At 26.0% G+C, this 23,649-nt stretch overlaps 2 protein-coding genes across 2 annotated transcripts in view; one reads left to right on the top strand and one right to left on the bottom strand.

The window, feature by feature from the left end:
• Nucleotides 1-23,649, top strand: part of LOC126899375 (leucine-rich repeats and immunoglobulin-like domains protein 2) — a gene marked incomplete at its 5' end in the record, with an annotated part of 42,147 nt that overhangs the window by 742 nt on the left and 17,756 nt on the right. The window lies entirely within an intron of this gene.
• On the bottom strand, nucleotides 1,276-9,413 carry LOC126899360 (uncharacterized). Its single transcript, XM_050674232.1, has 4 exons — nucleotides 9,362-9,413; nucleotides 8,591-8,902; nucleotides 5,477-5,665; nucleotides 1,276-2,577 (listed from the first exon to the last, which is right to left on the bottom strand). The coding sequence occupies exons 1-4, from the start codon at nucleotides 9,398-9,400 to the stop codon at nucleotides 2,143-2,145; spliced, it is 975 nt and encodes a 324-aa protein (XP_050530189.1). The 5' UTR covers nucleotides 9,401-9,413; the 3' UTR covers nucleotides 1,276-2,142.

Raw genomic sequence — 23,649 nt, 5'->3', positions numbered from 1 at the left:
CAAAAAATAAAATGAAAATAAATAATTAAAAATCAACAAAATCAGTTATAACGTATTTTAAGACTTTTACATGTTTTTTAATGTATGTAGTGTTTTTGTGGGCTATTTATTGAGAAAACAACATTGAAGTTTTTATTTTTGAATTTCTTGTAAAATTTCCTTTACTTGAGTTTTACTTTTATTATTCTAAGTTAAGAGAAAAAAAAGTTATGAGACATAGATCAGTTATTTCTATTAAATTTGACTCTTCGACTCAACTTAATAGGCCCGGGGGCACGGGTTAACCTTAACGGATCGGTCCCAAATTTTGCACAGCTCATTTTTTTGACCATTAAAAAAAATTAAGGTGTAGCGTAAAAAAAAAAAAGACATTCGATTTTTGAGGGTCACCCTAGTGTATATGTTATGACAGATAAATTAATTGTTTGTATAGAAGTAATATAAAATATAAATTCTTCATTAATAAATGTAAGATGAGTAATGCAAAGCATTGTCTATATTACGACAGTTCTTTGATACTCTATAAAAATTCTTAAATTAAAAAAAAAAATAATTATCTAGATCCATATCTACTATATTTATACTTTGAAATGTTTTTAAATACAGAAGTTAGCATATCACGGTACCTAGAGCACAGTGTTCTTGAAGCCAATTTAAAAATAGTAAAATTTGGACTGAATAAACTTAATAAAATTAAAAAATTAAAATAGTCATACAACCTTTTTTTTTTTTTTTTGAAAATATAAATCGCTAAATAGTAGTAGAATCACCTAGTTTAGGGGGGCAGTATAAACTGTTTTGCCACCGTTATTCCTATATAAACATAATTACAATTGTAACATATTAGTTTTATTTTTGATGTAAAATTAATATCTAAATTACTAAAAAAAGCTTCAATGAACCTTTTTATTAAAGAGCGCCAATTTTTTTGAAAACTAAACATAAAAATTAAGACAATTTTAATTAGCTATGCTTACTATCTCAATTTATTTAAACATGACATTTAATTTTACTTATAATTTTAGTAATAAACAATGATAAAATAATTTTATAAAAACTTAGTATATATTACATAAAATAATTTTACCTAAAGTAATTTTAAGCTTTCTTTATGATAATTACACTATTCCAGTCTTTTTTTAAAGAACATTTTTGTGTTGATGATGTAAAATGGCTAAAGAAAAGATTATTATTCTTTTAAATTATAATGTATACAATTTAAATTTTATTATAATAAATTTATATACTGTGGAACAGAGTATATACAATGACAAATTGATTTACAAATGGTTGATTTTTAATGTATGTAGAACTTTATTTATGGTAGAATACTTGATATTGATATTTGAAATGGATAAGAAGAACCTGTGATAGTTTTTCATTAATCATTAAACTAACTATATTAAAATCAATTTTATCATTTTTATATCACTCCTCTTGTTTAAAATTTTGAGCGTTTCTTAAAACTTTTATATATTTTGGTTTAAATTTGTGTTGCATTTATGTTTTTATACAATAGAAACAAATTTAAAAGTAACTAAATCTATATTCTAACATGCTAGTTCCTATCTTTAAAATAATTGTAAAATGAACAGTTTATTATAGATTGTTATAATTAGTAAATCCTATTAATAATTTATATCATTATTATTAATTTTTTTTTTTGAGATCAACAAGTAGATTTTGACTGAAATCATAATTTACTGTTGACGATTTCAGTAAACGCCTCCACAACGGTAGAGAATGTTTGGTGGCTGGCTGTGCTTTTGCCGTAGTCAATGTTTGTGACAAAGGGGCATGTTTTGGTGTTGATGGGTTTAGAATGGAAATGGTTATGGTCATAGCAGGAGTAGAAATCATGATAGCTGAACTTGTCGTCGAGATATTGACTGCTGAAGCAGTTTCAGTAGCTGTTGTACAGTTACCTGAAGAGGAAGACATGCCATTTTTATTACTACCTCCGAGAGCCGTATAGTTACAACTCGATCGTTTGTTATCACTTGTAATTGTTTTATCCATCATAGTATGATTATACGGTCCATATCCACTGATATTAGCCGCTGACAAATGCGCATCAGTAAGATTGTATACTGCTGTCTGATTAAACTCGTGCCCCGAACTCAAGTTTCGGGGCGACCAATCTTATACTTTAGCATATTTTACAACTACACCATACACCATCAGACTAAGTAAAAAAACACCAGCCACTGCCACAAATTTTGAACAAGCCTCAAAATCATCTTGCCTATGAATAGTAGCGGCTTCACGAAGCTGTTCCTGTCGACGTTTAGTAGCAAGTTTTCTTGCTAATTCTGGAAAAGCTAATGTTTGCGTAAATGTCAGCTTTTGTAAAGATTCTGAAAGGCTATGCATTCCAACACTTCCACGAGCTATATTCCGTAGATGAGCAAATTCTGGGTCTGTCACATCTGAAAACCGACCAGTCCACGTAGAGCTACGCCGACGTCCCCAAGGATCCGAATTTCGAGCACCTTGCCAACATACGCCGGATACACTCATCAATGATGAAGCATCCGATGATGCTGCTGATAGACTACCTTCAAAATCGCCACCCATCTACAAAATATTGAAGAATAAATAAAAATAATAATAATATTAAATTATTAAATTATTAATTAATAATAAATTTATTGTTTGTAAGTGCAGAATTTAATAAATGTCTTTATCGTTAATAGTTTTTTCACATTCGTGTAATATCATTTTTTTCATGATATAACTTTTGTCTAATATACTGACAATTATGTATTTTTTTCTACGAATAAGAGAAAAATAACTCTTAGTAAACAATAATTCTTTATTAAAATGCTAAAATTAGAGACACATTTTAATATACAAAGTTTGTATAATTATGTAAATATTGAAATGTACGCATTAATTGAAGGTTATTATATCTATGTTACCACATAACCACGAAATATGTATAATACCAATAAATGTTTACAGTTAATATTTTACATAGGCCATAAATTAAATTTTCTTTGCGCGAATTTGGTATAATTTAGTGTTATAAGTATCTAAGCAAATTTATTTGTTAAAAAATGTACCCATTTAAAACATACAGTGTAAGTGGTACATACGTAGAATGACGTTATACCCAAATTTTCTACATAATATTCAAAATATCCTGTACAAATATTTGATTATACATTATAATGTGTTGTGACACGGTATTAATAATTTTATGATATTAGAAAGCAATTTAAGTATCTAACAAATAGACTTAATGAAGCCCATTCATGTTATAACATTAAGTGCACATAAACTAGGTAAAAACAACGATCAACAGGTTTCATTTAATTTTAATAAACGCATATGTAGATATAGTAACTATCACACTGCTTTCATAATTTTCCATTATTCATGAACAAAAATAGACTGTACATAATGCATTTAAATATAAACTTGACAAAGAAGTAAAGCTTTATTATAGTTGTCAATTATTCAAGGATATTTGAAACACTTCATATGAATGTACTCATATAAACAAAGACTCATATAATCTCAATAAAAATAAAATTCGTCAGAAACTGTAATAAACTTGTCCAAAATTATTTAATTTTGTATCTTTTTGAATTGTTTTTTAATATTTTTTTTCGCCTATTGCAAAATACACGTAAGAAATTATTTTATTTTACATTTAAAAATTATATATAAGTATAACTAAGAAAAACTAGATACAGCATAATATTGTTTTAATAAATATTATCATAACAGCAAAGAATTCAAGTCTTGACTAGTTTGGTATTATTAAAATAAAGTAGTATTATTAAAAATATTATGTGCTATAAAATAACTGTTATTAATGTTACTACATACTGTAAATTTCTTGAACTTTTCAAGTGCTACCTGTTGATTTACCCATGGATTTTGTATAATTAACAAATAATCAAAAACTTTTGCAAATTATTAATTTGTTCAAAATACTCAACATTTTCTTATATAAAAATAAAAGATTTAAAATATTCTATCCTTGTTAGTATAATTCTTGACCTTAGGTGGGTTGGGCGAATGATCACGAAGTCCCCTGTTACAACAACGAATTCTTTATGACCCATTCGTGTGTAACTAGAGCAACAAAATCACAACATGCATGTCATGTATACACTAGTGACAATTTGTTAATTTGAGGAAAGAATAATTTTAAGATCATTGAGTAATATTTAAATAGCACGGATTAAACGTTTTCATTTAATAACGAAAGTTTTATTTCTGTTTTTAGTTTCATCGGCGCAATGTTTTTATTGATAATAATTTAATAAAATGTTAAAAGAAATAATATATCGCCTTTGAAAAAGTATCCAATTTTTATATCACGGTTACATAAAATATTCAGTTGCGCTTGTTTCAAAAAGAAAAAATTAATCAAAGCAAAATGTTACACGAATCACTTTTTGCATAATATTACACTTTCTTTGCAAATTTGATTCTTACCACACGAAATAGTACACTCAATTAGCGATTAAATCCTATTAGATTTTATGTAATAAATTGTTTTTTTTTCATGCTATGTTTTTAATCGTTTAAACACACTAAATCAAAAACTCATTTTACCTTACACATAATTCTAAGCAGCTGATAAGATAAATACAGTGTATTCTTAATATGTCACACGTTATTGTTTGGCATATTTCGTTATATCAAAATCGATTGAACTCCCCTAAAATATACCATAAAACGTAATAGTGATTTATTTTGACACCTCCAAATAAAATTTAGCGTTTTTTCCCCCGAAAATATAAATTACATAACGTGTATTAAAATAAATAAATTTATGTAGTGATATAATTACGTCTATTCATCAGTAATTTTGATACCAATTCATTTTAAAGTTCTTGTAAAATAATATATATTGTTTTGTACTCTTTTTAAAACAAATTAAATTTTGAAAAGCACAAGAAATATTTAAAGTTAGATTTAACTCAACCACGCTTTTTATTTAAATAAAAAAGTATACAATTACACAAGAGGATTTAATGACGTATAATGTATAATGTAAAATAAAAAAAAGTTAAGAAAAAAATTTCTGTTAGCAAACAATTTACTTCTAAAAATAAATAATTAGTAAATTATGAGTGTACAAACCTACATAAACATTTCTTTATTATGTATAATTGTTAAGAACAAACAAAGATTAAATTAAAAAGTGTAAAGTTATTAATGGATTTGTCCAATTAACGTTTTTTAATTTATCAACAACTTCATATAACTTTTCAAATTAATTTAACGGGAAAAGAACAATTTAACTACAGTGAAGTATTTTCATATTTTACATGCTTTATAAAATTTTAATTTCATAGAAATTTTACATTTTTTAATAGTAAGTCAAGAAACCCCTAATAAAAAAAAAATACTGTCAAGAGTTGAAGTACCTTAAAGTAGGTACTTTAAATATGTGTGCTTAAATATTATTTAAAAATAGACAATACATTTTTTATTAATAAAAAAACTTCATTACGTCAATTTCTATGTTATCTCTCGACGTTGAGGCAATAGTATTAGAACGATTTGAATAGCGAGCTCGATCTGGATGTAAGAAAATTGAACTGAATCGCCTGTTAGTACCAGAAGGCCCTGCAGTAATATTATCATCAAATTCTACTCCACAAGTATTCACATTTATGTTGCTTTTTTGAATTGGACTCGCCTAAAAAAATTAATATATATTTTCATTGCATTAATAATAACACCAATAAATGTTAAAGAAAACTTTTGTTACAAAAAATACTACTTATTTTTAAATAAGAAACTTTTTTGAAAAATGTATAATAATTTAAATTTAAGTAATTTAAAGGATATTATTTTAAGCAAAATAGCTTTGAAGAATATACGGTAGAAAGTGACATACAGAAGTGTGGAAATTATAGAGTCATAAAGTTAATGAGTTATAGTATGAAAATTTGGGGAAAAGTAATAGATAAGAGAATAAGAAATAAGACATCGGTATTTAAAAATCAGTTTGGATTTATGCTTGGTAAGTCAACAATGAGGCCAGTATATTGTGTGAGGCTAATAGAAAAGTTTAAGGAAAAGAAGAAAAAGCTGTGTATGGTATTCATAGATTTGGAGAAATCGTATGATAGAGTACCAAGAGAGGTTTTCAAGTGGACATTAATGAGAAAAGGTACATTAATATAATAGAAGATATGCATGATGGCACTTGTATCAGGGTAAAAAGCATAGGAGGAGTAACAGAAGGTTTTCGGGTAAGAGTAGGAGTGCACCAAGATTCTGCTTTATGCCCTTACTTATTCTCTATAGTGATGAATGAAATTACTAGAGAAATACAAGGAGAGGTGCCGTGGTGCATGTTGTTTGCTGACCATAAAGTGTTAATAGAAGAAAATAGGGAGGAAATTAATCAAAGGCTAGAGGTTTGTAGATAAGCTCTTGAAGAAAAGGGTTTAAGAATAAGTAGAAGTAAGACAGAGTACTTTGACAAAGAACACGAGGTAGGTGAAATAAGGAGATTAGTGACAATAGGTGAGGACGGGATTGGAAAGGTGGAAAGTTTTAAGTTTTTAGGGTCAGTTGTGCAAAAGAGTGGTGGTGGTATTGACGAGGATGTAAGACACAGAATTAAGTGTGAGTGATTGAGGTGGAGAGAATCATCTGGCGTCTTATGCGATAAAAGAACTCCAATGAGGCTGAAAGGTAAGTTTTATAAAACTGTAGTGAGATCAGCAATGATGTATGGTTCATAGTGATTGGCGGTTGACAAGAAAGTAGAGCAGAGATGAGAATGCTTAGATGGATGAGTGGAGTATCTAGAGAAGATGGGATAAGAAACGAGCATATAAAAGGTAGTATAGGTGTAGCGTTAATCGTGGATAAGATGAGAGAAAATAGACTTAGATGGTTTGGTCATGTTATGAGGAGAGAAGAATCGGAAGCTGTAGTAAGCACAGTTATAGAAATTAATTTTGAAGGAAGAAGAGGTAAAGGAAGACCAAAAAAGAGATGGAGGGATGCTATTGAATGCGATATGAGTACAGCTGATGTGAGCGTAGATGATGTGGGAGATTGTGTCAAGTGCAAATTTAGGATAAGGGTGGCCGACCCGAAGTAGTTGGGATTAAGGCGAGAAGAAGAAGAAGAAGAAGAGTTTTGAAGAATATACGTGATTATACTTGCCAATGAATTTTTCTAAATAAAACTATAACTATTGTTTAAAAAAAAATTTAGCCAATTAATTATTGTTTTTAATATCTGATAAATAGAAAAAAAATAAGATACTATAATTTTAAAATTGATGTACCATTTGTACGTTTAAAAATAAAAAAATTAAGTTTGGGTTAGATTTCTGATACTTATTATTTTGTACGTAAAAAAAAGTTTACATAAAGAATGTATTTTTTCATCAAACTTCTTAATAATTTCATTCAACAAAAAATGGTGTTAAATTAAACTTCATATGCATAATTAAGTTTACAAACGAAAAGTATTGGTAAAATTTGAAAAAATATAGTGAATTTGAAATCAAATAAATTGAGCAAATATTACAAAAATACAGTTCTTAATTACATTTTATTTCCCTTTAACACAATGAAATTATATTACAAACAAAACAAGTAAGTATCCTTATAAAAAATAATTCACCTGATATTACTTTTATTATAAGTAAGACGCATTTTCCATAATATATTTAATTTTAGAATTAATTATATTAGTAAAACGAAAAAAAATAATATTCTTTAAACTTTTTATATAAGCACGACAATATAATTTAAATTATATTATTATTATTAAATATAATTTAAAATAAAGATAATATATTAATATAATATATTATATTTAAATAGCAAAGATGTATGATTATACACAGTGATTTTTTTATCATAACATATCAAGTAACTATATTACATACAAAAAAAAAAAAATTAATTAAGCAAATTTTTTGGTTACCTTTCGTTACATATTATTTTTAAATTATTGTTAATGTAGTACTTTTTGAGTTCATCCCTTATGAATTATAAAAGTGTCAATTTTGTTTTTTCAAATGAGAACAAATTTTTTGTATTTAATAAAATTTTTAAAAATATATTTTAATAATAAATAACATTTAAGTTTTAAACATAATATTCTTTAATTAGATATTTAACTTTAGAGTTTCAAATTTTTGAGTTAATAGACATGTATAATATTTGAGAGATTACAAATACAGGTTGTATTTTTTAACATGTATTTTTTATGACGTCGCTTTCACATATACTGAGTGTTTATTATCAATTATAATTTTATCAATAGATATGCTTTCTGTATTGCCAGTGGATGTATTAAAAATTCCATTGATAATAAATGCTACGTATCTGTGAATATCGACATATTAATAAAAAAAATCAGCTCTATGAAAAAAGAATATAATTAGTAAACCAATTGAAATGTTTCCAAAAGTTATGACAACTAACCTGTGTTTTTTATACTTATATAGTTTTTAAAAATCATTTTATTAAATAAGTCGAAACAAGAGTGATATCTTGATTTTTAATAGTAGTTTGAGATGTAAAAATTGAAAAATGTTTCAACAATATATTTTTATTTTCCAATATTTATATGAACATTATAAACTTACTTGTGTTGACTCAATACCGGAATCTCCACTGTGGATTGCTAAATTGTTCTCTATAACTATTCGATTATGAGAAGATAAATTATTACTACTGCTTCTTCTACTCGGCCAAATATGTAACAAGGGGACCGATACTGCTGTATCTTCAGAAGTTTTCGTTTTTTGTTCTCTACTGATGTTAGGTACATAATTATTTTTGTCACCCCTACTTTTATTTGTTGTACTCATATCACTCAATTCAATTGCAACGGTTGTGAATTTTTTCTTCTTTGATGTTTTAGATGTGCTTTTTGCCTTATTCTCCATCAAAGGAATCTACACAAAGAATACATTATTTATTTAGCGTAAAACAATAAATTTAATATTTAATATTATCAAATACTGTACATATTAAACATTTAAATGGATCAAATTAAAAAATTATTTTTCAAGATTTTTAATAAATATATATAATATAATTCAAAGTTCTACTATGTATTCAATTTTGATTACATTTATATAACTTTTTTTAAATTGATGATCCCATCATCGTGACCTCCCTTTGTAATTTATAAATTGGCCTTTATTATTGGTAATATAAAAATATATTCTAACGTTAATCAAAAAACTTTTTAGGGTTTTAAGTTTCACAGGACAATAATAAGATATAACCACGCCGATAAAACTAAAAAAATTTGAACTCGATAGGCCTGCAAATAATAGAAACAAAGATATTTTTAGTGTCCCTAACTTGTCTAGCTTAATTGAATTAGGGTAATTAAAATTGATACTAACTAGAGAATGGTCTAGAGAATAGAAAATATGGTCATTCATATGGGTGACTTGATGATCCACTATTATACAATGATAGATATAATATAATAACACTTTGGTAATAACACTTAGGTGAGTATACCGAATCAAGACAATTCGGTAAAAGGTGCCCACAATGGACCAACAGGACTGAGTGCATGGGCATTATGTCCACCTCGATAATAACTAGAACTAAAACTAAGTATTATATAACTAGATACCAATAATATCCAACAGTGTACCTAAAGGGAAGCAAGGGGATGGCTTGCCTCTCTTAAGTTATTTCAGTTGGCCAACAAAATATAATTTTTAATATTTAAAACATTATATTGATAATATATTGCATAAATATTTAGAGTTCAATATTCTATAGTTATTCTAATTAATATATTTTCATAATATTTATAAGCAAATATTTAAAAACATTTTGATAAACACATCGTAGAAAATTTTCAGTGTAATATTCTGTACTTGTTCTCTGTAATATATTCTCAAAATATACATTAACAAATATATAAAAAATCATTTTGTGAACATATTGTGGAAATATTTCAAAAATAATATTGTTCGGTCGTGACGAAACAGTTTGGTGGGTGAGCGCCGGTTTTTTATTCTCTTCAGCAGGAGCGCGACCTGTCACAACTGGTTTACTTGTTGGGGTAGTGTGTGGCGGTGGTCGCGAAGGCGTAATTCGCGTACCGGCCTGCCTAGAGTACTCATGTGTAGTGTCACGGCTCAATACAGTAATTGATACATCAACAATATTCATTCTGGTACAAGGCAAGGTCAGAATATATACATATTTGTTTTTGTTTAAATATTAATTTGTTAATATATTTGTGTTGTGTTCTTGATATTATTCTAACTATAAGTGTACTAACCATAGATATAAGAAAAATCATTGTAGTTATTATATTGGAATACATATTTAATTCGGTAAATAAATTACAGTCCATTAAAAAAACGTTATTTTTTAATTTTATTTAAAGGAACCTTTAGAGACGTGATTTCATTTGGCGATCGGTCGTCCGAGTATTTTCGCGTCGCACAAATATATTTTTTATTATATTTATAAGATATTGTCATAATATTTCTTCAAGATATTTAAAAAAGGATTTTGTAAGCATATTTTGACACTATTAATATATCGAAATTGCTAGGTGGGTATGCTTATACAATATAACTAGTATAATATTGAAACTTTTACTAGAGAAAAATCGAAAGTTCAAAAAACTTGTCTATAGTTAACTATTTTCTCAATATAATTGTAAAGTCTTTTACATTTTTTTCTTTTGAAACATTAATATATTTAACTTGAAAATTTTTTTTTTAATTTTTTTTAATAAATTTATATGTTAGTGAACAGAGTAAATAGAATGGCAAACTAATTTACATAAAGTTAATTTTTAATAAATGTAAACATTTATTTATAGTGAAATACTTGATATTGGTATTTTAAATTAATAAAAACAAATTGTAATTGTTTTTCACTAACCATTAACTACCTATTCTTAATTTAATCTTATTATTTATTTATCCCTTCCTTTATTTACAATTTTAAGCATTTTTAGATCTTTTAAATAGCCTATATTTATGTTGTATTTATTCTTAAAAAATTATGACATCTAGAAGAAAATAAATGAGAAACAAATAATTTTAAGCAGTTTGTAGTACTACACAAAATTTAAAAATAACAAATTTAATCTTTAATATAATTTCTAATAATAAATATCGTTTAATTATTATAGTTATTTAAAAAAATTATATATATTGTAAATCAGAGTTTATTTCGGGGAATACAATATTGTTATTATTAATTTACTTAATGTGTTTGTATTAAAATAAATTATTCTTTCTCTTGGTAATAATATAAAGTAAATAGTATACTAAAAATATAATATAGTTGGATTAAACCTATCACACCATGTTTATTTGATCACTTTTAATATTTTACTTTTTTTATAGTACGTAAATGATAACTTTTATACTACTGTACATTCAAAATAAAAATAAATGAAAAAAAACCCAGCTCAGGGGGGTCGCGGCACAGTGGTGACGTGACATATTTGGATCAAGTATAATGATATCTGACAGTGATTAAAATCACTACATACATTAAAAAACATGTAAAAGTCTTAAAAAACGTTATAACTGATTTTGTTGATTTTTAATTATTTATTTTCATTTTATTTTTTGGAAAACGCATATTCGTTTAAAATACAGTTCACTCCCTACTTCTTTCTCCTGCATGATATAGATACTCCAGAAACGAACATTAACTAACCCGCACATCATTACGCGTATCGTTCCGTTCAAACACTTTAAGGGCAGTTTTTAGTCTTGGGAACAAAAAAAAAAAAAAAACCCAGCACAGGGGGGTCGCGGCACAGTGGTATAATGATATTTGACAGTGATTAAAATAACTATAAAAAAAAACGCTTCGATGCAAATCTTTAAATAGTGTTTAATTTTAAAAAATTGATGTATTATTCCAAAAGCTACATGATCTGCTAGTTCCTTATTAATATGCTGATTAGGATAAAGTATGTCGAATAAAAAAGGGATTATTAAAAAATATTATTTCTTATGAAAAAATTGATTAATCCATATATTTTTTAAAAAGTTATAGCATTTTAAAGTAAAAAATGTATATTATGAAATCGACAATTTTCACACAAAAATAGCATTTGGTAGCCATTTTCAGCATGAAGACAAGTCCAGAGGTAAAATTTTTTTTTTTAAATTAAAGTATATTACATTAGCTTTAATTTAAGATATATATAAAAGTGTCAGATCTTCCGGAACATTTTCAAAAGTTAAGTTGAAAAAATTAATTTTTTGTGAAAAAGTTGTCATTTTAAATCCCCCCTTGTGGGCAGGTTAAGGGTTAAATTTATGAAAAAAANGTCATTTTAAATCCTTTTCTGTGGGCAGGTTAAGGGTCAAATTTACAAAAAAAATATACCAAATGATAGGTAAAGACATCAAGCATCTATACAAAAAAAATTATATTGATATGTTCATTTTTGAAAAAGTTATGATAGTTTTTAGTAAAAAAAATTGAAAAAATTTTGAAAATAAGCGATTTTTAAATTTGTAATTTTTTTGGAGGTTTCCCCCATTTACAGGGAACGAGGGCATTTTTTTCAATTATTAAATAAGGGTAATGTCTTCGACTAGATACGATTTGTGATCTTTTGACGTATCGTTGAAAGAAATCGGTTCGGTGAGAGCTGAGAAAAAGTGGTAACAGACACAAAAAAAAAAAAAAACACATCATAGTAAAACCAATACCTTCTCAGCTTCGCATCGAAGCTAAAATCATAAAGATATGAGTTAGCTGATATAACACACCTTGTATATTACAAATAGTATATTATTTTGTACTGTGTCAGTACAAATTGTTTTTTTTAAGTTTTTTTTTTAAATTTACAGCAGGACAGTTTAAATATAATTAAAGTTATTATTTATTTTAAATTAAATTGTATTTTTTAAATTGTATTGTAAATTCTAAATATTTAAATAAGAATTTATAATGCAGTTCTGATCCTTAAATTAACTTTAAAATTTTTCAAAAATTCACCAAATAAATATTTATATTATTGTTATGTTGCAACAATTTTAGCATATAGACATTATATAATTTTGTAGATTTTGTAATCTATTCCAAGTAATGAATGTAATGTATTTTTTTTTTTTTTTTATTAGCTATCAATACAAAGTATTATTATAGCTTAACAATTAAATGAAATGAGAAAAGAAAAAATAAATAATAATAATAAAAAAAATAGTACAATTGATCTTACATCAACAAAATTACAATAAAATTACAGTAAAAATCGTTAAATAAAAAAACCAGCTGAATGAATGAAAGAAATAACTAAAGATATTACATCGAGAGAAGTTGAGTTAAGAATTGTGTAACAATTAATAGGAGAGATATTAAGATGAGATAAATTATTAAATAAAATAGAACGATTACTTTCAAATGCACAGCAGTCAAAAATTATATGAGGAAAATCGCAGAGAACTTCATCGTCATGTTTGGGGCAGAAAGGAGAATTGTTAAGGGACATTTTGTACGCATGAAAAGGAAGGCGATTATGACCAAGTCTTAGTCGAGAAAAGGATAATATATGGAACCCGGAGAGAGGAAGTTTTTTATAGTACGTAAAAGATAACTTCTATACTACTGTACATTCAAAATAAAAATAAATGAAAATATATTTAGTTCGAAAATTCTACAATAATATGTATTATATAATACTTATTTTCATTTCATCGGGGATAAAGAATCTTTTGACATTCTCAATGTCAACATTTCTCTACATCAATACACAAATATAGCATTTTTATTACTGTTTATCAACATTTTTTCTTGCATTAAATGCGCTAAAAACTTCCAGTATTTGTATGTAAAAATTTGAACAATACATTTTAGGAGATTACCACTACTTTTAATTTGATAATATGATAATTAATTGGTTCTTACAATTTTTTCCGATAAACCTTTTATTCGTTGTAACATTTTATTATATAGTATTGGTAAGTTGCGCGGTGGCTATAGTTTGTGTTAATACATGTGTACTTTCAGGTTTTTTTATCTCTGGAGTTTTAAACATAAATTATTTAACTAAACAACATTGAAGAATTTTTTGAACCAAATATTTTTTCTCTTTACATAAATTTAAAATTCTCAATATAATTAAAAAAAAAATAAGTATCTTATTTTTAATTGATCATTNCAAAAAAAAATAAGTCTCTTATTTTTAATTGATCATTTTGTATAAAAAATACAAATTTGGATAAATGTAAACAAAAATAATAAAAATAAAATAATTTATAAGTGTAAAATATGAATTATTAACTTACGAAGTTAAAGAGAAACAACTGAAGATAGCTGAATAAGCGAATAAAATAATTGTTAAGGGACATTTTGTACGCATGAAAAGGAAGGCGATTATGACCAAGTCTTAGTCGAGAAAAGGATAATATATGGAACCGGAGAGAGGAAGTTTATGGAACCAAGGATGATTTGGAATAGTTGGTGAAATTGATTTGTGCCAAGCTGCGATGAGAGAAAGGAGAAGACCAATATTCTTGCCATGCTAGAAATATCGTCTTATTAAGGGATGAAACAAAGTCGGATGAAGGAATATTGAGGGTTGGACGACGGTTAATGAATTTGGTAAGTTTGGCTAAATGGTCAGCCTCCTCATTACCAAAAATACCCACATGGCTAGGACACCATAAAAATTCGATTTTTGTATTAGCTAAGAAAAGATTATAAATAAACGCTTTTATTTTAATAATAAGGAAAGATCTGGATTTTTTGAATGAATTAGAAGAGAGAGAAGAAAGGACTGATAAACAGTCAGTAATTATTAAAACATTAGAAATATTGAAGGATTGAATAAGCTCAAGGGCCAAAGAAATGGCATAACACTCAGTAGTAAAAGAACAAGATTGTGAAGAGAGAATATCTGAGAATTTAATATTAAGACTAGGAATAAAGAAAGAGAAACCAGCGGAATTAGAGCTTACTGAATCATCAGTAAACATAAGACAATAATTGGAGAAATTAGAGAATAAGAACTCATTGAATAGATTATTAACAAAGTTAATAGGGAGAGATTGTAATTGCAGTTTTGAGTAAGAAAAAAGTGATGGTTAAAGTGAATAGGTGGGCAATAAATAAGAGCCAGGAATGAGACATCATAAATAGGCAAACGATTTAAAGATGTGATTATCATATTAAGTTACGGAGTCAAAATCGAAGAGATTGAAACAAGTAATGTAACATACTAAAATTAATGCTTGAAATTAAATGTAACAGATACTTCATAATACTTGTATAATATTATATAATTAATGTGTATTACGGAACATTTGCTTTTATGTGATAAGAAAATATAAATTATAATATAAATAATATGTATCATTGTATAATAATAAACATTAAATATAATTATAAACATTTTTTTCAACATATATGTTTAAACAAAAATGTTCGTATAAAAAATTATATCACGTTCAAATATGTATTTATAATCTATTTTAATGTTCATGTACAATGTACACTAGGGTGTCCCTTATTTATAAAATTTAAAAATTGCAAAGTGCCACCCCCTAGAATTATTCCAATACATGAAAAAATAAATTGTACAAAATTTGGAGATGATTGGTCAACTCTAAGACGTGCCCCAAGGGGATTAAAAATAACCCCCCAAGGGTGATTTTTTAGTTTTTTTTGTCTATCTCAAAAACTTTAGCTTTTGCGAAAAAGTTTATTCGACCTTTTTTGTAGGTATACAATTTTTCTATAAAAAGTATGTTTACAAAAATTTTCGAAAAGTTCTTATTTAGCCCTAAAAAAATAAAAACGTATATGTTCTATTCTTACCGTTAAAATTGTTAATTTAGAAATCGTTCATTGTAAAAATATAAAAAAAATTCATTTAACCGTTGTTTGAAATTTAATTTTCTATACATTTTTAATTCGACATTTTTTCTATTATTTACTATTCAAAATCTACAATTTTTTTAATTTTAATAAAAAAAAAAAAAAACATCAGAGTAAAATTAATACCGTCTCAGCTTCACATTGAAGCTAAAATAATGTTAACTTACAAATTTATATACAACCAGAAACTATATATGAACTTGTAATAAAAATACATAATGAACGAATATTATTTAAATAATTAACTCTTTGATTGACAATTCAAATTGGCCCCGAAACAAAAAAAATTTTCAAAGAATAAATGGCTTTGGCCATCCAACGAGCATGATGGATTGGGCCAGGAATTTAAAAATAAATTCTATGTAAAGGTGTTTCACCAATAAATATTATGACCAATTCTAAAAGTTCCTTATAGTCATCTCGAGGTTAGTATTTTTGTAATTGTTCAAAACTAAATTTCAAAATATCGTCTTTTTTTGTTTTTAATTTTTCTAAAATAATAGTATCTTCTATTCCACTTAAGTAATTTGTTTTATTTATATTTTGCCAAGACTTTTGGAATTTATTAAAAATAGGAACATCTGGTTCAGATGATGTATTAAATTTTACTTCAAAAACACTTTTCAATATAATTTCATAAATGTGATGTCTCCATGGTAAGTATAAAATATCACGCCCTAACATTTGCATGGAATTTTTTTTTTCGGGGCCAATTTGAATTGTTAATCAAAGAGTTAAATATTCGTTCATTATGTATTTTTATTACAAGTTTATATATTAAACAATGGTTTAGTGCACCAATGCTGCATTAGCAACAAATTTAGGTTTACAATTTATTAAAAATATAATTGATTATGAACCAATAGATAAAGATATTTCTAAAGTAGTTTTAAAAAAAAAATTCCGGGTCACTTATGGTACTTAGTATCCGAATCGGCAGCATTGGCATTTTTTGATGATGATTTATGTGAAGATACTGAAATTAAAATGGTAAACTCATTAAATAATCGGAAAGAAGATCCATGTAACAAACAAACGTATAGTAGTAGGAGTAAATGAAATTTATGATTTTAAAAATAAAAGTATAGATGATTTTATTTCAAATGAGTCAAAAAAGTTGTTTGAAAGATATGACATTGAAACAGATTTTTTAAATATCAATCTTTTGTTGTGGAAAGACAACAGTCAATATATCAGAGGAAAAATAATAGTAAATATTTTAAAAGTTATAAATGATTTGGCAGAGAGGGGCGTGAAATTCATAGAAGAGTATAATAATATTTTAACAAAAGACGAAGCACAAAAACAATACCTACTACAGATTGTTACAGAATACCGGCGTTGTTTTCCTAATTGCAATAAAAGCACATTATGCTAAGAATTTTAAAAAAGCTAAATTATTTAAAATATGTAGTAAATTTTTTTGTACGTTTTTTTTTTGTAAATAGTTTCTGGTTGTATATAAATTTGTAAGTTAACATTATTTTAGCTTCAATGTGAAGCTGAGACGGTATTAATTTTACTCTGATGTGTTTTTTTTTNGGTTGTATATAAATTTGTAAGTTAACATTATTTTAGCTTCAATGTGAAGCTGAGACGGTATTAATTTTACTCTGATGTTTTTTTTTTTTTTTATTAAAATTAAAAAAATTGTAGATTTTGAATAGTAAATAATAGAAAAAATGTCGAATTAAAAATGTATAGAAAATTAAATTTCAAACAACGGTTAAATGAATTTTTTTTATATTTTTACAATGAACGATTTCTAAATTAACAATTTTAACGGTAAGAATAGAACATATACGTTTTTATTTTTTTAGGGCTAAATAAGAACTTTTCGAAAATTTTTGTAAACATACTTTTTATAGAAAAATTGTATACCTACAAAAAAGGTCGAATAAACTTTTTCGCAAAAGCTAAAGTTTTTGAGATAGACAAAAAAAACTAAAAAATCACCCTTAGGGGGTTATTTTTAATCCCCTTGGGGCACGTCTTAGAGTTGACCAATCGTCTCCAAATTTTGTACAATTTATTTTTTCATGTATTGGAATAATTCTAGGGGGTGGCACTTATAAATATTAAAAAAAAAAAAACCTCTCATATAGCTAAGGGTCACCCTAATGTACACTATGTACATTGTACATAGTGTTTTAATAGAAATTATTGAACATTTTTAATTTTTAAGAAGAAAAATATTTGATTCAAAGAAATCTACAATATTATGTAAATAAATATATTTTTTTTATCCTTCTAGGGATAAAATTAAGAGTGAATGTGTCAAACATTCTATGTGCCAAAAACATATTTGTTCAGAAAACACAAAAAACAATGGTAACATGGGCATTAGGGTGGCGCAAAAAAAATCGACTTTAAAAATTTTTATCAGACACCCCCTAGATTTATTAAGTATATAAAAAAAAATATGTTTTGAAAATTTGAGATCGATAAAAAAAATTTTACAGGTTGCTCAAAGCGTTTTTCGTATTTTTACCAAAAATATCGCTTATTTGTTAAAATATGATTCAAATTCTAAATTTTGGTCAATTATAATCATCTATATATCTGAAAGGGGCCAAAATTTTTTTTTAAGTTTTAAAAAATTGATAGTTAAATTAATTGTTGTGTTTATTATATGGTGTAAAAATTTTTTTTACTAATAATAAAAATTAATACTTTATTATGATGTTTTATTAAGTAATATAATTAACTCTATATTAAAAATATAATTCTTGTACTTAATGGTTTTTATAGAATAATTTTTTCCACAATTTTTATTACAAATGTTTAGAACACTAAAATAACAAACAGATATAAATAATTGTATTTATTCATTTTTTTTTTGTTAATCAAAGATGATTTTTTTGCATCGGGAAAGTCACTTCTATGTTTTTCAACAACTTGAAAGATGTTTTGTCTTTGTTCCTCGTCTGTTGTTAAGGAGTTATTAAAATTTGTCATCAAAGCTACTCCTCTCTCTGCTGGATCATTCACAACGTATAAGGATTTGACTTTATTATAGCCATGAATGAAACTTTCATTTTCTAGCCAAGTTTCTGGGTCATAATTTATAAAATTATAGTCAATGCTAAGTGCTGAAAAAAATTGTTTTGTATTTTCTGTTACAAAGTGCATGCATCGTTTAATCTTCCTGTATTAGAAGCCGTAGTGTCAAAACACATCATAGTGGTGCGATCAACTAAATTCCAGTCTAATAATAATTTTACAACGGCATCTGCTTGTGATTGTCCAGTTGACTTAAGTAACTGTGGTACACCAAGAAGCTTTGCATTTCCGTCACCAGACACTATTACAGCTAACCTTTCGACAACATTTTTTTTATCAGATGGTAAAATTTTCCCATCCCAATGGACCATTAATGTACAATGAGGTTTAAATAAATTTAATATTTCTTCTGATATAAGTTTTCTATCACTGATGCGAGCTCTTCTTATTGTGTCTTTGCTAATTGACACGTCTTTTATTTCTGTATCTGAATTTGTTAAAGTCGCTGCTAAAATATATGTGGTATTTCGGTTAGATACGTTAGTTCTATCAAGCGCCGATGTTAGCTATGGTGTCATAATTTTTAAACGTGCTTTACTTGTTGTTGGTTTTTCAATATCGCATTCAAATTCTGAGTGACTTGTATTATGTGAGCTATCGTCGGTACTTGATAGACTTTCTAATTTTTTTTCGTGTGCGAAGTTCAAGTTCTTTAAACTCAATAACTTTTTTATTATTTGAACGAGTATTTTTGGGTATAACTTTTTTGAAATTTGGAATCACGGTCCTAGAGCAATCCATTTCACGCTGAGTAACAAGGAAGTCTTTCTCTTCTTTTGACAAATCGGAATTTAATGCATTAGCATGGGTAATATCGAATAAGTAGTTTAATGACTCTACAAATGCGGTTTCGTTATTATTTTGAGTAGTACTAATTCTATTTTTATTTTTATTTACATTTATCCATTTAGTATGGAGTTTTTTTATTTGTGTAACTATGTGACAAGTATGCTTTATTAAAATATTTGTTTTTGACCATATTTCAATCAAATGTGTCGCACACATTGAAGCACTAACTGATATTGTCTTTTTGTTAACATTATGAAAATATAGAAAATGGCCAAGAACTTCACGTTTTGATGGAAGTCGATTACCAACGATCCTCTTAATTGGAGTTATAATAAACTGATAATTTTTTGATTTAGCACCGTCCATAATTACTAAAATGAAGTAATTTAAAATTTAGCCGTTATTAATTAATTAAGTAGGTTAAATTTATTATTAAATACTTTCAGCTTATAAATTATTGCACTATATATTTTTATGAAATAATAAAATTAAACTTTAAATTACTTACTGCTACTTTCTCGTAGGCTAAAAAATTTTTATATTTGTGAATTCTAGATAAAATATAAGAGATAAATTTGATTAAAATTTATGAAAATGATGATCTACAGGTACACAAAAACTTTTAAAAACATATATAACTACTTGTGAATAATACATCAGACACTGTAACAATTTTATCATCAAAAAAAAGGTGACTTAATGTTTGATAGCTATGTTGTAGATCATAAATTTATGATTATGTTGTGGCGACCCCCGCCACTATCAGCAGCTAGTCATCTTCAGTGCTACCGTTTTTATGTCGTGCGATTATTTTATTGTATTTTGTATTTTGTTAAACATTGTTGGTATTCGTCGCGATTTTTGATTATGTAATCGTCCCTACGTGTACCTTATTAAATGTGATTTTTAAATTAACCGTCCTCCCTTCTAGTCAGTCACCGTTCGATCTCTGAGAGAAATTAATTTGTCGCGTTACCTTTTATAATTTTGTACGTCCTTTTGTTTTACCGACGAATACGTTTATTTCAATTTGTTAATAATTAGTTTATACGAATAAAACGCCTATTACGCCTTTGGCGTTAGTTCAAATATTTCTTGTGTTATTATTTTATTTAATAGCTTTTTATAGTTAAAACATTCACTCTGGAGGACTTAACTTCCAAAATGTAATTGATAAATAGCATGTATGGTTATTATTCTGCCTTAATACCGCGTAACAATGATAACTTTATTAATAGAAATCAATAAAGATAAAATCCAAACTTAGTTTAAAAAAAACGTGAAAATAAGGTATTAATTTTTATTATTAGTAAAAAAATTTTTTACACCATATAATAAACACAACAGTTAATTAAACTATCAATTTTTTATAACTTAAAAAAAATGTTTGACCCCTTTCAGATCGATCCAAATAGTACCATATACTTAGACAAAAAAAATTTTTGCTGATATATAGATTTTTCAAAATGTTATAGCATTTTTAAGTTGAAAATTTAAAATCGAAAATCGAAAATTTTAACACAAAAATAGTGTTTTTTTAACTACGGCAGCCGTTTAAATGTAGAAGAAAAAGTGTCGGGACAAATTTTTTTTTTTCATTTTATAGTACATAAAAAAAGCTTTAATTTGATATATGTTTAAAGGACGCAGTTTCAAGAACATTTTCAAAAATTAAGTTGAAAAAGTTAATTTTTGTAAAAAAGTTACTATTTTAAATCCCCCCTAATGAGCAGGTTAAGTGATAGATTTTCAAAAAAATGATATCAAATGAAAGGTAGATATTTAAGGTTTTAGTATAAAAAAAAATTATGTTGATTTGTTGATTTTTCAAAAAGTTATGGAAGTTTTAAGAAAAAAAAGTGAAAAAATTTCGAAAATTAGCGATTTTTAAATTTGTAATTTTTTTGGATATTTCCCCCATTTGCGGGGAACGAGGGAATTTTTTTCAATTTTTAAGGGTAATGTCTTCAACCAGATACGATTTGTGATCTTTTGACGTATTTTCGAAAGAAATTGGTCCAGTGAGAGCTGAGAAAAAGTGGCAACAGACATAAAAAAAAAAAAACACATAATAGTAAAATTAATACCTTCTCCGCTTCGCATCGAAGCTAAAAAGCTTTATCAATATTTATATTCTTTTGGATTTGATTTTAATTAAAATACGCAATTGTAATTAGTGTAATAGATGGATTACATTATTAGATTTGAATCTATCAATAATCATGATTATTATTGTAATTAAACAGATGTATTTTTATATCACAATTTGTTGTCAGATCAGCCAAAGAAGCATGGTTGGGTTACAAAGTTACCATTACAAAAGTAATGGACTTCTATACGGTATAACCGTGGTTTTAGTATTACCATACAGTAATCCTATCACATTTTAAGCCAAAGCATATTGGTTCAAATGGAAGAAAGTAAAAGCATAGAACAGGTGAATCTATTTTGTAGTAAAAGTATTTTGTTTTGTGATTTAAATTATTAAAGTTTAAAGTATTATTTGCAAATTACGAACTAAGATGGATCGTCCATTAAAGCAAAAACAAATTGTAAACCAATATTTTTCAAAACAATTAAAAAAATCAGGAAAACTTATAAGTGTATTTTTTATTTGCGCAATTTTACTTATAACTTATGACGAATGGTCATACACTTAATCACTTGTACAAAAACTACCATTCATTTTAAGAATTATGACTTGCCAATTATTAAAAATTTATTTAAACCTCAAAAAACTACGTCAGTTCAAACTAATGAAGCTGGAGATGAATATTTTATCGACAACACCTTTAATATTAGTAGAGAAACCGTACAAAAATTAAATCAATCACGTCAAAGTAAATCATTGGTTAGTTCGAATGGTAATTATTTTGAAATGCAGTTATTGGAATCTATATCATGCATACATTTAAAATCTACTAATTCATTAAAATCCACGAAAATTGATTATTTATTGATAGAGATATTGGTTAAGAAGAACAGGTAAATATTATTAAAAATATTTTGTTCAATATTATTAGTTATAATTATTTAGATATGAAAATTTAAATATTTTAATTTCCAAATTTCGAAATTAACAGTTTGAATAATTCTTTTTGCATTTTGATTTGATAAATTTACACATTTGTAGTATTTGAATGAAAATACCATTAATTTAAAACTATTGTTTAGTACTTACTAGAATACCTTAAATGCTGATTTATTGAATTCATATAATTATTTTTATTATTATGAAAACTAATTACATTAAAATTAAAATAAAAAATAAATCAATAATGCCAAGTTTGTAGTTATTAAAGCTCATATTTTCAATAATATATAATATATTTAGGTACATAAATGATATAGCTTTTATTATGGGCTTTTACTTTAACTGCAATTATTTTTATTCAAATTAAAATCTTAAATTACCTTACCAGCTTACATAAAGAAAATTTTCTTATACTTTTAGTTAATCTTTAATTGATTTTTTATAAATACTGTACAACATTAAAATGAGTATAATAGAAACATTTTTTAATATACTTGAAAAATATTAATCCTGGCTAATTCTATTAAATTTTGTCTCCAAATATTTGTTACAAAAGTTTAACTAATAATTTTATATTTAGAATGGTTTTCTAAATTGAAAAATCAATGTTTTCCAACTTAAAAAATGCTTTATTATTTCAGATGTGTTATGCACTGATGCATTTTAAATATTTTGATTTTAATTTTAGATGGATATTTGGAAACTTTTGGCGAGGGCTTATTATGCTACAAGAACACCTCTAAGTTTTACAGAAAATGAATATTTTCAAGAAGCATTTAATAGAATAAGACCATGCCTTCAATTACTATCACAATACCAGTTGTCTAATAATCTACTTAATGATAAACACAAACTAATATAAAAAAAAGTGCTTGATAAAATTTCATCTGTTACTTATATATCAATTCAATTAGATGGGTG

The sequence above is a fragment of the Daktulosphaira vitifoliae genome, unplaced genomic scaffold (assembly GCF_025091365.1).
Source record: "Daktulosphaira vitifoliae isolate Bord-2020 unplaced genomic scaffold, ASM2509136v1 Scaffold_2, whole genome shotgun sequence".
Classification (NCBI taxonomy): Eukaryota; Metazoa; Arthropoda; class Insecta; order Hemiptera; family Phylloxeridae; genus Daktulosphaira; species Daktulosphaira vitifoliae.
This window is presented reverse-complemented; position numbering and strand designations above follow the sequence as displayed.

What these genes read in the sequence shown, in the direction of transcription:
- LOC126899360 (XM_050674232.1), bottom strand. Translation starts at nt 9,400, where the DNA reads ATGAATGACCATATTTTCTATTCTCTAGACCATTCTCTA. An exon ending in ATTCTCTAGACCATTCTCTA is followed by an intron (nt 8,903 to 9,361) that starts GTTAGTATCAAT and finishes TTCTTTGTGTAG; the next exon opens with ATTCCTTTGATGGAGAATAA. An exon ending in GAGATAACATAGAAATTGAC is followed by an intron (nt 2,578 to 5,476) that starts GTAATGAAGTTT and finishes AATATTTTGTAG; the next exon opens with ATGGGTGGCGATTTTGAAGG.